The 14,082-nt window shown below is 47.5% G+C and overlaps 6 protein-coding genes across 6 annotated transcripts; 4 read left to right on the forward strand and 2 right to left on the reverse strand.

The window, feature by feature from the left end:
• Positions 1 to 343: 343 nt before the first annotated feature.
• FVEG_12909 (hypothetical protein) lies at positions 344 to 2,173 on the forward strand (the record flags this gene model as incomplete). Its single annotated transcript, XM_018902293.1, has 1 exon — positions 344 to 2,173. One exon carries the CDS (start codon positions 344 to 346, stop codon positions 2,000 to 2,002), a length of 1,659 nt encoding a protein of 552 aa, XP_018760985.1. The 3' UTR covers positions 2,003 to 2,173.
• Positions 2,174 to 2,705: 532 nt separating this feature from the next.
• Positions 2,706 to 3,705, forward strand: FVEG_17396 (hypothetical protein; the record flags this gene model as incomplete). The annotated part of the gene is made up of 3 exons (XM_018906641.1): positions 2,706 to 2,846; positions 2,899 to 3,110; positions 3,159 to 3,705. The coding sequence occupies 3 exons, from the start codon at positions 2,706 to 2,708 to the stop codon at positions 3,703 to 3,705; spliced, it is 900 nt and encodes a 299-aa protein (XP_018760986.1).
• Positions 3,693 to 4,277, reverse strand: FVEG_17397 (hypothetical protein). The gene is made up of 3 exons (XM_018906642.1): positions 4,103 to 4,277; positions 3,976 to 4,056; positions 3,693 to 3,922 (listed from the first exon to the last, which is right to left on the reverse strand). The coding sequence occupies exons 1-3, from the start codon at positions 4,145 to 4,147 to the stop codon at positions 3,854 to 3,856; spliced, it is 195 nt and encodes a 64-aa protein (XP_018760987.1). The 5' UTR covers positions 4,148 to 4,277; the 3' UTR covers positions 3,693 to 3,853.
• A 3,771-nt stretch (positions 4,278 to 8,048) lies between these two features.
• On the reverse strand, positions 8,049 to 9,882 carry FVEG_12910 (gluconolactonase). Its single transcript, XM_018902294.1, has 6 exons — positions 9,439 to 9,882; positions 9,048 to 9,390; positions 8,889 to 8,996; positions 8,628 to 8,837; positions 8,404 to 8,580; positions 8,049 to 8,357 (listed from the first exon to the last, which is right to left on the reverse strand). The coding sequence occupies exons 1-6, from the start codon at positions 9,592 to 9,594 to the stop codon at positions 8,146 to 8,148; spliced, it is 1,206 nt and encodes a 401-aa protein (XP_018760988.1). The 5' UTR covers positions 9,595 to 9,882; the 3' UTR covers positions 8,049 to 8,145.
• A 1,063-nt stretch (positions 9,883 to 10,945) lies between these two features.
• Positions 10,946 to 12,034, forward strand: FVEG_12911 (hypothetical protein; the record flags this gene model as incomplete). The annotated part of the gene is made up of 1 exon (XM_018902295.1): positions 10,946 to 12,034. One exon carries the CDS (start codon positions 10,946 to 10,948, stop codon positions 12,032 to 12,034), a length of 1,089 nt encoding a protein of 362 aa, XP_018760989.1.
• Positions 12,035 to 12,637: 603 nt separating this feature from the next.
• On the forward strand, positions 12,638 to 13,654 carry FVEG_12912 (hypothetical protein; the record flags this gene model as incomplete). The annotated part of the gene is made up of 1 exon (XM_018902296.1): positions 12,638 to 13,654. One exon carries the CDS (start codon positions 12,638 to 12,640, stop codon positions 13,652 to 13,654), a length of 1,017 nt encoding a protein of 338 aa, XP_018760990.1.
• Positions 13,655 to 14,082: the final 428 nt, after the last annotated feature.

Raw genomic sequence — 14,082 nt, forward strand, 5'->3', positions numbered from 1 at the left:
CTAAATTTCATGTAAGTTCCCTGACTTGGCAATACTACCCTGCATCGTTGACCTTGATGGCATGCAACCGTCAAGTTCCTTCTAAATAATTCATATACTTGGTCGAAATGTTTCACAGAGTGAATTGATGCTGGTGCATGCCTGGTATTTTGGTCATCATCATGCCGACTATTTCCCGATGACCTGAAATACCTCAGCTGTCAGCTGAATCCAACCCCGCTTCTGAGGTCAACCTGATACAAAGCTGTCGTTATCACTTACCAAGCTAGAAACTCGAGCCTGGAGTACAGCCAAATAAAGTTTGGTGGCTTTGAGAACAATCCAATTTGCTCCAAGGCCAATCATGTGGCTTATCAACACAACGACAATCGCTCTAGAGGTCAAGAACGTATCATCAACTCCCTATGCCATTCTGTCGCATACCTGGGGTGATGATGAAGTCACATTCGAAGACATGATGACGGGCCAGGAAAAGGGAAAGAAAGGCTATGTCAAGATCATACATACTTGCAGACTAGCCAAAGAGAGAGGGATTGCATACGCATGGGTCGACACTTGCTGTGTTGACAAGAGGAGCAGCGCCGAGCTGGCTGAAGCGATCAACTCCATGTTCAACTGGTACAAGCTCTCAGAAGTTTGCTTTTCTCACCTCGAAGATTTAGAAAGTCATCGCGGACCGCAGGATGACCAGATTCCTGGCTTGTCGTCTTGTCGATGGTTCACCAGAGGGTGGACACTGCAGGAACTGATTGCTTCACGAAATCTTGAGTTTTACGATAGTGCCTGGAATTACCGGGGAACCAAAGCAGGGTTGCGAGGCAGAATCTCGGGCATCACTGGTATCGATATGGCAGTTCTAGAAGACAACGCTATTCTGGAGACCATACCAGTTGCGAAGCGCATGTCATGGGCGGCGGACCGAGAGACCACAAGAGTTGAGGATCTAGCATACTGCCTTCTCGGGATCTTCGGTGTCAACATGCCAATGCTCTACGGAGAAGGGACCAAGGCCTTTGGCAGACTTCAAGAGGAAATCATCAAAGAAACAACCGACCTCTCTATCTTTGCATGGAAAGCCAATTTATCCGTAGGGAAACCCCTACGGGAAGTTCGACCACAAGGATTTCGCGGCATCCTTGCTTCATCACCATCCGAGTTCGTACACTGCAAGAATCTCCGCCGCACTTCAACAATGAGATACGGGTACGAATACAGCATGACGAACAAGGGCCTTAGACTGGAGACGTTCCTTGGCGAGAGCGTGAACAAGGAATACGTCCTCAACCTCGCGTGCGAAATAACGCAAACGTACGGCTTTTTTACAAAACGAAAGGTTGGAGTTTACCTCACAAAGACGGCTGATGGCTTTGTCCGTAGCCGACCGCATGAACTCTTCAAAACATATGATTCTCTGTTATGGGCCGGCCCACGTCACAAGATCTTTATTCGGAAGCAGGTCACGCCCTTTGGTTCCACCGACTTGGCGAGGCGTCTCGAAATGAATATAGCGTCGCAGTTCAATATTTGCCCTGGATTTAAGCTCGTCTCCTTTGCAGCAAAGCCAGCGGATCTATGGGATACTCTGCGTCAGGAGTTCGTCACGGACAGCAGCGAACAGTTCACTGGCTTTCTCAACTTTCAGCTGGCCGATAATGCCAAGACCTTTATGTATCGGATCTATGTAGTATGCGGCTTGGAAATGAATCCGTGGTCTGGGGATCTGCAACCATGGATGAGTATCTACAACTCCACGGATAAAGAATATCCAGATATCGTGGGCTGCGTCGATGGATACTACAGTTCGTACGGAGAGGAATACTACCTACATAAACTGCGCGACTACGTCCTCAGTCGGGACGAAGTTGGAAAAAATGGTCGACCGCAGGAAATCAGCCTTCCTTCGAGTGATGCCGCACATCGTCTTCATATCTCTCTTGGGGCTCTTCAGCGATCTTCCGATAGTTCACATACTATCACGGTCAATATTTGGAATATTGGATGACCTACAGACTTGTTGCACTTCCCCATTGCCAAGGTATCTCAGATCGAGTCTTGGTGAATTTGAGTTGATCCTAGCGAAAAGCGCAAGAGGGTGTCTTGAGCGAAAAACAAACATTGATGATTAATGATAAGCATCTTACTTCGTTAGATCTAGTCGAGACTTGAATGGAGCTCACCTAATATTAAACGCTGCAAGAGTGACCGAAGGATCTGTCATAGCCCTCGAATCAGCCCAGTGAGACGTGCAATTCAGGGATGGGGAGATGAGGCGCTGTTGCGATTGGCCCTCTGACAAAATCCCTGTGAAGGCGGAGAGACATAGCCAACATAACTCAGCCATGTGGTTCCATATCTGCAAGGTTGTCTGAATCCTTTCGGCATTTGGGGGCCATAATTTCCCCAGAACGGCAACGGTCTTGCAATCCCTGCGGTGATGACAGTTTTCGTTGGTTGTTGCTAGGCAGAAAAGCTTGAAATGAGAAGTAATGATGTTTATTGGCCCTACCGTTGATGAGATGGACGCAAGTAAGCCTGCAGTAGGAAATAGGTCTGATGCAGTCAGACGGAACTAATTGGGGTGGATGGGCTGACCCGTTCTGATTTCTCTCCTTGGTCAATTCTTTTATCCTCGCCAACTCTTGTCCTGAAGATCTCTTGACATTCTTTTATCCTCGAATAAAGAAACCTCGTATACGACGACCGCCATGCCGAGCGCACGAACGAACTTGGGCCCTTTCACAACAGAGTGGAAGTACCCTGATCGATGTACCGTGCCAGTCACCGATTGCTCGACATGCACTAAGGCCTGGCAAGGCCAGACGTGCGGGAATAATCAGGACAACACTGTAAGTGGATATTTCCTTGACGCGTCGAACTCAATCTGACAGAACCCTGTAGCAAGGCGTGCTCGACGATACAGACTGTTGGCCACCGCGACAATCGTCGTTCGCCGCCGAAAATGCTGTGAATGGCTGGGGCTTCTACTCTCCCGCTTTCAAATGCCCTCAAGGCTACGAAACAGCATGCACCGCGACGGGTCCTCAGACGGGAAACTTCAATTTTCAGTTCTCGATACAAGATGACGAGAGGGTGATAGGATGTTGTCCATCGTAAGAATGCCTCGTGACTGCTCTTGGCTCGGTGACTGACCGTAGTAGTGGATATACATGCGCGCAACCAGGCGGTCCACAAACATGCACAACAATCGCTTCCAGGGGATCATTGCAAGTCGCATCATGCTCGAAGCAAAAGACAGTTCTCAACTGGCTCACCCTTCCAGCGACAGTGACAGATGAAACCAGTACAGTGTCTCTAGATGGGATCACAATCTTCGCGCCAATGATCCAGCTCAACTATCGCGACAAAGATCTGTCCTTGTCATCTGGGCCAACAAGATCTACAAAAACAGTGTCCGCTCCAGCAGAAACTGGTACAGATGAATCATTCTCATACTCATCTTCCAGTGGCGGACTATCGACGGGCGTCAAAGCTGGTATTGGGGCTAGCGTTGGAGTAGCTGGGCTGCTGATTATTGGAGCGGCGTTTTATCTTTGGAGAAGAAGAAAGAGGGCTGCACCGCCGGCTGCTGAGCTAGAGACGAAGGAGGATACGAAGAATGCGGGATCGGTTTTGACTTATGGATCGCCGCCGCCACAGTATCCTCCTGTTGAGCTGGATGCGACGACATCGAGACATGAGATGTAAGGGATGTGTATTTGGACATGAGACAGACAGTGACCAAGATGGGATGTGCTTTCGATATATAAGCGAAGGGAGATGATCTATTTAATACTATTATGACAGGCTACCATTTTGATATCAGAGATGAGTTCGCCAGTGTCCCATGAACCCCTTATGTGCAGGTTGCAAGTCCGCCTCCAATAAGAGTGCATTGGTTTCCATTGCCAGTGCATCGTGCGCTCTACAAGAAAACGATATTAGGAAAGGTCGTTGGGCGGGGGTAAAAATACATACTGAAGTGCAAGAAGCAAAGTCGGCTGTACCCCAGTAGCATCGACCAGCATCGCCGGCACCCGGGGCAGGAGGCCAGCAATTCTATCAACATTAGACATATCTCACCTCTCAGAACATAATCACTTACCGCAGCCAGAGCCGCTGGAAGGAAGAAGAGAAGGATCAGCTTCATTTTGAAGGTTGTATTTAATAAATTGAAGTAATTAGAGGCTATGAGATGAAGTCTGAAATAAAGATTTTGTGACTGGAATACTCTTTTATATTTATCAAAAGTAGTATCTCAAATGGGGCCAATAGTGTCATTAAACTTAAATTCTATATTTTGACTAGTAATTTATCGGCAAATACATACAAATAGATAACTAAAGGCGTTCAGAAAGCTTAAATCACCCATAAACAACGTCATCAACACGAAGAGCTTCATGTTGGAGTATCCACTTTAGTCCCTTGTAAGTCATGAGTTCAAGCGCTGTAGTGGATGTCAAGCTTTCGAGTTTCTATCATTTCTGTCTGTAGTGCTTATTATTGGCCAAGCTCGTAGGCGTACGGGGAACATCAAGTGGGTGATGTGGATCACGCAGCAAGATACTCCGTACTCCGTAGTCATGGCATAATCCCGGTTTTATTAGGGACAGTCAATAAGGTTTGTTCCTGGCATGGGGTACGACATCACACCGACTCCCCATGTGGATAGGAACAGTATTTAGCCGGGTAGCATTGCCGAAGACGCTTCAGACCGCCTCGAAAATACCTCGTGGCTTTTGTTCTGGAAGTGCTTACTACGCTCAAACTATCGTCATGGTATTCAGCTACATGATTGATATGATATGATTAAGCTTGAGCAAGCTATAGGGGAGTTTTTTTTTATTTTTTTTTTACCTACTCCCTCCTGATTATATGGACAAGCTGAGATTTTGCCATATAGATGTGACTTCTATCACACTATTTAAGGTTTTAATCGCCATGAAGCTAATGTTTTATCTATATGATCTCCAACTGCATGTTTTCATGGGTTCCGTATCCCCGGCTCTTCATTGACAAGACACGCGATATTTCGGTTTGTGTTAATACCCGAACACCCGATTGGCTAGTTATGTGCGGTCCTATGGCCTCCATTGGTAGAGATTATGATATAATAATCATGGAAGATATGAGGAAGAGTATAATAACCATTGAGAGACTCCATTCATCTCATCTTACAAAGCAAACAAATGTGCATTGGGTTCTGAAGTCATGACAAATGTCTATAACATTTCTGACCTCTCTACACAGGTATGCCACATCTTCAGTATGAAACCAGAGCTATGCATAGGAATACCAATCAATAGGACTATATTTAGCCGTCTAGATGTAAAGAGAGATTCTTTGCCTGGTATCATGTGCCAGTATAAACGCACCATCCTCGATCCATATGTAATAGCTTCTGAGTTTGTCTCGCTTTCTTCCACCGAAGACCCTTGTATGCAATGGCCCAACACCAATAAGTACTACGACGTCAGGGTCCCTCCATCAACCCAAAATATCTATTGCCCCTGTTTCATGTCTCTGATGTCACTTGTGTTCATTCCCATGTAGGTTGTTGCAAATGAAAGTGGGAGGAAGACAACGGTCACAAGAGTGAAGACATATATAGCGATACTTTGGTCTTCGGCTTTAATCTTTATTAAATAAAGCAGCCTGAGGTTGTGCAGTTAGTATCACGTCCAGTATCTGACATTGGAAAAGTATCTGCGACTTTAATCGCTCTGTGGCATCTTGTAGCCTTTCGATATCGTGGGTCAGCTTTCTATGCCTCAGCTGGGACTTTCGCTGTAGTGAAATGAATACCTGAGTTTGCAGGTCACGCCCGGGATCATCCTTTCTGGTGCCCAAGGATGCATGGGCCTCTTCCGTTTCGGGCGTTTTCCCTTTATCCGCTTTGGCGGATATGGAACTGGCCATCGCCTGTGCGAGACTCTGTGAAACTTGTGAATCAACCTATCTCTACTATGTGAGATCTCTTTGAGGATCTATAGTTCGTCTGATATTGTGGAGATTTGGTATACTTGCGGTTGAGAGGATGAGTCACGAACAACCCATTCCTTGAACACATAGGTATAATGACCTATAACCACTAAAGATTGGTGTCAATGCGTGATTAGACTTAGAAGACGAGATGTCTTTACAGAAAACGAATCTATGACACTTTGCGAAGTGACCGATAACCTAGTAAGTGTCGAAATTGTACCCATTTGGAGCAGACAAGCTAGTGATAGGTTGCCCTGGTGAAGCGAATGGCGATTGACCATAACATTCTTAGAACATTTATAACCTGTTCAGGGGGCTCTACTTAGCCCTACGTGATTCCTTCAACCTCAATCCTGTGAGCCATATGCTCAACAAGAGCAGACAAATTTGGCAGTGGCTCACCGTTGTAGAGTCTGGCGAAAATGGTAAGGCTCTCCTCAATGTGGCCTTCTGATAATAATCTCCATCAGTGGGCCGTAAACAAATGAACTCGATTCTCGAGGCTCACCTCAGTTGATCGATGAAACAAATTAAAGAATGGAGTGAGTCTCCTGATGTCTGTGTAATCGACTCCTGATACGTTGTATTTAATTTCGAGAAGTGTCTGAAGGTGCATGCTAGCGTGAAGAGAGGCAGAAACACTATGAGCAATGTTTCTCACAGATGTTGGTATCCACAAGAGTCTTGCGTTTGGTTTCGAATTGCCTAATCTTACGAATTGTGTAAGCGGAGAGTTTATGAGCTTTTGGAAACATCCTAACAAAGCGTCTCCCAAGGTTGCTGTGATTTGATCACTATACTCTGTGCCCGAACTCAGTATTGGCCAGATATTATTTGCTGGCAGCCATGGGGCCGTGGTAAGTTTCTCTGTACCCAGCTGTTAGTTTATGGCCCGATAAAAGATCCCGGCGTGCTAAAAACCACATCTCTCGGATACATGGAGCACGCGTACCATCGAGTATCGAGGCGTAGTAAGGGTAAGGCCTCTCAAAAGTGTTCTCAAGGGTCCCGAACAGATAATGATACTGTAGTAGAGGGTCGGCGGGTGGCAAAGTCTTTGCGAATATGCATAACCATGGCTCGTCACAGTGGATGGTCGGGATCGAGACGAAAGCTGGAAGGCCAGATTTGACTTACTCAAAATCAGGTATCCCTAGTTATCCCCAACTTGATCGTCACCGTAGAATGATACAAACGCGGGTCGAAAGGTCGGGTCATTTGAGGTCTTTATCTCCTGCCGCCGTTGGAAGCTTTGTAGTCTAGAGAGTATCTTGTTCCGCTCACCAGAGCTGTAGTCTAGAAGAAGGTCGTGGATAAGATTCTAATCACAGTTAATTGTGCGTTCGACTTTGACGAGAGTCTTGCTTTCATTTAAGTGACTGAAAGTTGAGTGGCTAGTTCACAAATGGCTACGAATTCCATGCAACTTATTAGTACTTGTTTCATGGAAGACAAGAAGTGATGGTCATACATCCATCTGCAGGCATACTTTGCTGACTTCTCAGTACGTAGTCGTGTTCTCCAGGTACTGCTCGAAACCCAACTGCTAGCCAGGTTAACCGGCTCTCAAGCTTCGCCTTCTCAACGCTATCAAGATCCATGGTTTAAGTTTTGGTGTCAGAACCCTTGTATGAGTCCTCGTGTTGAACATGGCCAGCCTCCTCAGGACTCATTATGCGCTATGGTTCAGTGATATAGCTGAAAGTCGATAAATGCAACTTCTCGGCTCTTGCACCCCCTGACTGGGAATAGCTTCAATCTAGAGATGCAATAGTAGATGGATCAATGACTTCAATTTGGGAACTGAGGGGTGGGGACATGATCAGACAAGGTAGTATGACAGACCCGTACATATATGCAGGTATTGGCACCATAAGCACATTGGGTGGGATGATAATGAGGCCCTCTACGAATACCTGAGCGAAAGCAGGGTAAAAATTATTACCGTAAGATCTGATGCTTGGAAGACAAGATTTTCAGCCTGACTGATCTGTCGTCAGACATCAACGTCACCTCAGAAGCCCACAATTAAATGTCTACGAAAGTAGACATGACTACAAGCAAGGTCAAAAAAGAAAACAGCCATAGTGCTGCATGAAATAGATCGGTAAATAGTAAGTACCATCTTATATTACTATAGTAACAATGGAGAAGAGAAGTCCTCTAGTCATACAACTTGGGGCCTGAGGCTCCCAAAGTCACATAGAACAGCTTTGTCTGTCCAGTAATGATCATCCTTCCCTTACCAGCAAACTGGAAGTTAGCAGCAACAGTGCCGGTATAGATCTTGCCGATGAGCTTGCCAGAGGGGTTCCAGACATGGACACCATCGCCGCAACCGGCATAAACACGGCCCTTGGAATCGGTATGAACACCTGGAGGGGTCAGCACATGACATTGTAGCAGGGCTGGGAGACGTACCATCGGGGATGAAAGATGCGACGTAAGCAAAGGTCTTGCGGTTCTGGAGTGTACCGTCCTGGTTCACGTCGAAAGAGTAAACAGAGGCGGGTGAAGAGAGGTTGCGGCCGTAGAAACCGAGAGCGATACCAGTGTCGGTGACATAGACCTTCTTGCCATCGGGACCGAAGCCAATACCTGATCAATATTAGTTGCGTGTAATCTACCATTTGATGAAGACATACCGTTGGGTAGGGTAAAGTCATCAGCGACAACAGTGACGGCGCCGGTGTCAAAGTTGTAACGATAGACTTGGTTTCGCAGACCAGGAACAGGGCGGAAGTCTTGGAGATATCCGTAGAGGGTGTCGGTGAAGTACAAGTCACCATTCCTGGGGTTGATGCCAACATCGTTGAGGGAGTTGAACTGGCGACCGAAGTAGTTGTTGAGGAGGGCTTGTTACAGTCAGGTTTGAACATCGTATTGTGAGCGTGTATGCGACTTACTGGTAGTGTTGTAAGGAGGGAGAGGGTTCATCAGGTACAGGGCGGAGGGAACATCGTCACCTTGGCCTTCACCAGCGAAGATGATGTTGCCCTTGTAGTAAGTACCACCTGAGCACAAAGATTAGCCTAAATTTATTACATGTCACCGGCTTAGCATACCATTGGGGTTGATGACTTGAGGGTTTGAGTCAACGACGGTGACCTTGACCTCGTCCTTCTTGCCCTTGCGGACCTCGTCGGCCTCCTTGAGGGAAATCTTCTGAATGATGGAAGACTTGTTCAATCCAGTGCCAGCAGCAGGAGCGCCTGCATTCTGGACAAAGAAGACCTCTTCGGTAGGAGGATACCAGACAACGGCCTCGTGGAAAATTGGGTCGGTATCCGATGTCGCGATGAGGGTCAGTGAGGGGTCCTTTCCAATGACGTCGTAAAACTCTTCATCGTAGACATGGAAAGGCTTCTCGACCAAAGACTCCTCAGTTACACCAGGCCAAGTAAACACCTACTCATAATCATTAGCGACAATCAGCACGAGGCTGCAGTGACATACCAGAGAGTCATTGGCCACTGCAGGAGGCGGCACATCCTTCAAGACATTGAACGACTTCTGGTCGATAATCTGAGCCGTAGAAGGAAGCTTAGCAGCCACGGCGCCCAAAACGGGCACGAGAACCCCCGCAGCAAGTACAGAAATGGTGGAAGGCATGACAAATGAATGCTTGGTGTGACAGGTAATGGATGGAGCTGCGTGAGACACTTTTAATATGCGCAATGAACCAGTCACCGCGAACTCATCATCTCCGCCTGAAATGACAGCGACGAGGCATTAACGAGGGTTGTCTCGGCGTTGCACTCCAAGAACGTGCAAGATCTGCAGCGTTAAGCTTAACCTAGCGTGGGTCGCCGTCTTACGCGGGTCAATCAGCGCTTCGGCACTGGGGATCGAGGTAGTAGAATGTGGGGAAATTAGCATGTTTAGAGTTTGGGAGGGAAGAGAGAGGAAAGCAGACGAGATGTTGGTCCGTCGAGCAGGGGACGAATAACTTACGATTGAGTGAGTTCTAGACTGACTCGGGGATCTGGGCACGTCTCCCGGACAGGGCTGATCGGGAGAATGTAAGGGAAGTGCCCTGGAAGAATTGGTAGAAACCCTGCTTACAGGGGCCTTGAAATCAGCGTCAAGCTGAACCAACGACCAACATCAACGTAACCTCCTGTAACCTGCAGCCACGCCACAACTACATAATGTGGTTCCAGTTCCTTGGCAGCGGCACATTTCTCAACAATTAAGGATTGTTGTTATTAATCGCCGACCGAAACTGCCGCTGAATAACGGACACGAGTGTATGGGAAAGCGTCGCGATTGGAGGTTTTTTCGACACCAGCTGAGATTGTGGCTTGCGCTTGGAAAGGTCCCTGCTGTGAATATTACGACTTGCTTAATTGAGTAGGTGTGAAATTCTGGTGTGACGCACTTGGGCGGCATATGGCGAAGGAACTTTCCGAAGTGATGCTGCGCGAATTGACGATCTTTTCACTTTGGAGAACCAAAGATGTCAGATCTCAGGATTTCATCTCATCTTTACCATTGTATTGGTAACGATACCCTTGAGATTTTCCTCTTCTTTATCCACACGAAGTAGAAAGACGACGATCACGTCGTATCAGCACACGTAACCCTTTGACAGCTGAGGCAGGGATGTAGCCAACATGCAGAAAAATAGAGTTTGAGTTTGATTAGCCAAAACTGCCAAACCTTGAACTTGATCAGAGCAAAAGATCCCGTCACCAAATGAGCTTAGCATGGAACTGATCAGTTGCGTGATATGGAAGGAGGAAACTTGATGGTGAGACCGCCACTGCAGTGAGACAAGAAGGGCACTGAGAAAAGATGGTGTTGAGTCTTTTACTTAAGACCTTTGTAGCCAACAAATTGCTGTTGGTTCTGTCATTTTTAAAACCCGGTTACCGCTGGAGCAGCGCATCGCTTCCACTCATTTTATCCCCCGTCTGCAGATCGATCTTCCATCACAGTCCCATCACCGCACCGAAATGACATGGCCGACAACACCAAAAACGGCGCCGTGGCAATCGTGATCTGCGTCTTTATCAGCATTGCTTTCTACAATGTCCTCGAGCTCAACGCCTACATCTTCGGCAGCTTCAAGAAGCGCAGCGGACTTTACTTCTGGAGTTTAGTCATTGCGACTTGGGGTATTGCCTTCAATGGAACGGGATACCTCATCCTGCACCTGTCGCTGTCGGCGCAGACGTATCTTTACTCGACGCTTATACTTATTGGGTGGTGTACTATGATCACGGGACAGTCTGTTGTTTTGTACTCGAGGCTGCATATTGTTATGCATAACCAGAAGAGGTTGAGGATGGTTTTGTGTATGATCATCTTCAATGCAACCTGGTTACATCTCCCTGTAATCATCCTTGTTTATGGTGTTGGATCGCCGAACCCGGAGCCTTTCCAAAAGCCATACGAGGTCTTTGAGAAGATCCAGCTTAGCGTTTTCTTTGTTCAAGAACTCATCATCTCGGGTCTCTACGTCTGGGAGACAAGCAAGCGTCTCAGACTAGAGAAGAGTGTTGGCAACACAAAGACACGCATGGTATTGAATCACCTCCTAGTCGTCAACGTCCTCGTCATCCTCCTCGACGTCTCCATCCTCGCCCTCGAATTCGCGAACCTGTTCGACATCCAGACCGCCTGGAAGCCACTCGTATACAGCGTCAAGCTCAAGCTCGAGTTCAGCATCCTCAATCGTCTCGTCGAACTTACCCGCGGAAGAAACGAGAGCTCTTATGGTCGCAGTCACAATGCTACTCATCACGACGATGTTGGATTGGAGACGTTGAATCGCGACCGGCGGAAGCATACTGGACCTCAGGGAACAATTACTGGGGAGTATGAGGTTCGGGTCGGTAAGGGCGAAGAGAGTCATCGTATATTCGGCAATGAGTCGAGTCTGGTCAAGACAACCGAGATATCAGTCCGTAGCGAGAGGTATCCGGGTCATGGTGATCATGATCGGGGTAGTTTGGAGGGAGAAGGATCTAGTGATCTGCAGCATGTACCGAGAGGGAGTGCATCGTCGGCGTCTTCTGAAGTACAATTTGCCAAGTACGGTAACTGAGATACCATAATAATATAGCGTCTGTCATCTGTAGTACCATTGTCGAAGGATGAAGTCATTGCGATGGCGTGATTTCCAATGGGATGTGACAGGCTTTTTCGACAAATTACATTGTCGCGGCAACCCGACTACTGCTTTTGAGGACTTGTACATTTCTCCTTGATTCTCAAGCATGCCATAAAGGCTGATATCAGCCATTAGGTAGCTCAAGCGAGGGCAATAGCGTCAATAAAGTCCGGACTTATCGGGTAAGCCAAATGGCTCACATCATCCAGCCAATTACAGATCCCCTAACTCCAAAATCGACTCCTTGAAATCCGGTAGTACTCTATTGCACGGCAATAGTGTGCAGTTTCAATCGTGGCTCTGGCTGACGATGACGCTGGAGCTTCTCCGAACATACCCTGAACCCGCCAATATTCATAGCCGAGAGGTGGAGCCCGATGACCAAGCCAAGACTAACATTGGCACCATGAGTGACCGGAGGATAGTTGAGGGTCAAGAATTATATAACGTCGAAAGAAGGATGTATGTAGACTCTCTGCAAAACAGACTCGTCTCGTCTTCAAGAGTTTACTAAACATTCATCGCAAGCCTCCAGCCATGTCTCGTTACGCTGAAGCCCTTATCAACCCCCGGGGTCCTGGTGACGCAAGACCTACAGCACTCCAGATCGTAAAAGATGAAGGCATTCTCAACAAACTCACCGACAAAATCGTCCTCATCACAGGCGGTAATCAAGGTATTGGCCTCGAGACTGCCCGGGCCCTCCACGCAACCGGAGCAACGGTCTACATCACTGCAAGATCTCCAGAGAAGATCAAGCAGGGCATCCAAGATATAGTCTCACGGCCAGAAGCACAGTCGGAGGCACATGTTCACGGGATTGAACTGAGGCTTGACTCGTTCAAATCCGTACGAGCCGCCGCCAAAGCCTTCCTTTCGAAGGTTGATAAGCTCAACATTCTCATCCTCAATGCGGGAGTCATGGCTACTCCTGAGGGTAAGACAGGAGATGGTTTCGAGACCCAGTTTGGCACAAACCATCTTGGACACTTTCTTCTATTCCAACTTCTCAAGCCAGCGCTTCTGGCCGCTACCACGCCTTCTTTCCACTCTCGTGTTATCTCGCTTGCATCAAAGGGTCACCGCGCTGGTGGTATACGCTGGGATGACTACAACTTCGAGAAGGAGGCTTATAATCCCTGGCTCGCATATGCTCAATCTAAAACAGCAAACATCTACTTCGCAGCCGAGCTTGAACGGCGCTATGCAGATCAAGGCATTCATGGCTTGTCAGTGCATCCCGGGTATATACTTACCAACTTGGGTAAGTATGTTGCCCTGAGCACGATTGACTTGGATGGTCCTATCAAGAATGCTTTGAGGAACAAAGCTCAAGGTGCTGCTACGACTGTTTATGCAGCAGTTAGTAAGGACTGGGAGGGTCGTGGTGGGAAGTATCTAGCTGATTTTGTGGAAGAGAGGCTAGTGAGGCCGGGGGTCGAGCCAACATCGCCTGAATTGGGACATGCTGCGTGGATTTATGATGAGGAAGCCGAACGGAAGCTCTGGGCCATGTCGGAGAAGCTTGTTGGGTATGATACTTCCCAGGAGTAATAAACAGAGCATATAACAAGCAATAACCCATTGGAGGAGAGTAGTCGAATTTTATCATGCCTCTCTAGGAAAGTTGGAAGACATCGATATCCATCTGTAGTGGTAGACGGTAGTAATGAGTGCAGGGTGATAGTACCTCGAGCAAGCGAGGCAATGGTCTTGATGATTCCCCCTCATTTTGAGCTACCTACCGCCATTCTTTAGAGGAAGTCCAATTAAATTGGTAGGATAGGAACCCAAATATTCTTAGCAGTCGCTGTATCCCCTCTCACGTGCTGGGCCAAATAACTAAACCTCGGCACGACACTCGGGAAGGTGTTCACGAGGAACAGTTTACGCCTCAATTGGGCATCAAACCAACCATCCTTGGTATTATGGAACAGGTTTTGGGATGAATTTGGTAGAGACTGCCAAAATAGATGTGGAGA

The sequence above is a fragment of the Fusarium verticillioides genome, chromosome 11 (assembly GCF_000149555.1).
Source record: "Fusarium verticillioides 7600 chromosome 11, whole genome shotgun sequence".
Classification (NCBI taxonomy): domain Eukaryota; kingdom Fungi; phylum Ascomycota; class Sordariomycetes; order Hypocreales; family Nectriaceae; genus Fusarium; species Fusarium verticillioides.

Bases quoted from the DNA above. Each gene is read 5' to 3' on its own strand.
- FVEG_12910 (XM_018902294.1), bottom strand. From the start codon at position 9,594: ATGCCTTCCACCATTTCTGTACTTGCTGCGGGGGTTCTCGTGCCCGTT. The intron at 9,391-9,438 runs GTATGTCACTGC...GATTATGAGTAG, and splicing joins CAGTGGCCAATGACTCTCTG to GTGTTTACTTGGCCTGGTGT. The intron at 8,838-8,888 runs GTAAGTCGCATA...GACTGTAACAAG, and splicing joins CCCTCCTTACAACACTACCA to CCCTCCTCAACAACTACTTC.
- FVEG_17397 (XM_018906642.1), bottom strand. From the start codon at position 4,147: ATGAAGCTGATCCTTCTCTTCTTCCTTCCAGCGGCTCTGGCTGCG. The intron at 4,057-4,102 runs GTAAGTGATTAT...TAATGTTGATAG, and splicing joins TTCCAGCGGCTCTGGCTGCG to AATTGCTGGCCTCCTGCCCC. The intron at 3,923-3,975 runs GTATGTATTTTT...GTTTTCTTGTAG, and splicing joins ACTTTGCTTCTTGCACTTCA to AGCGCACGATGCACTGGCAA.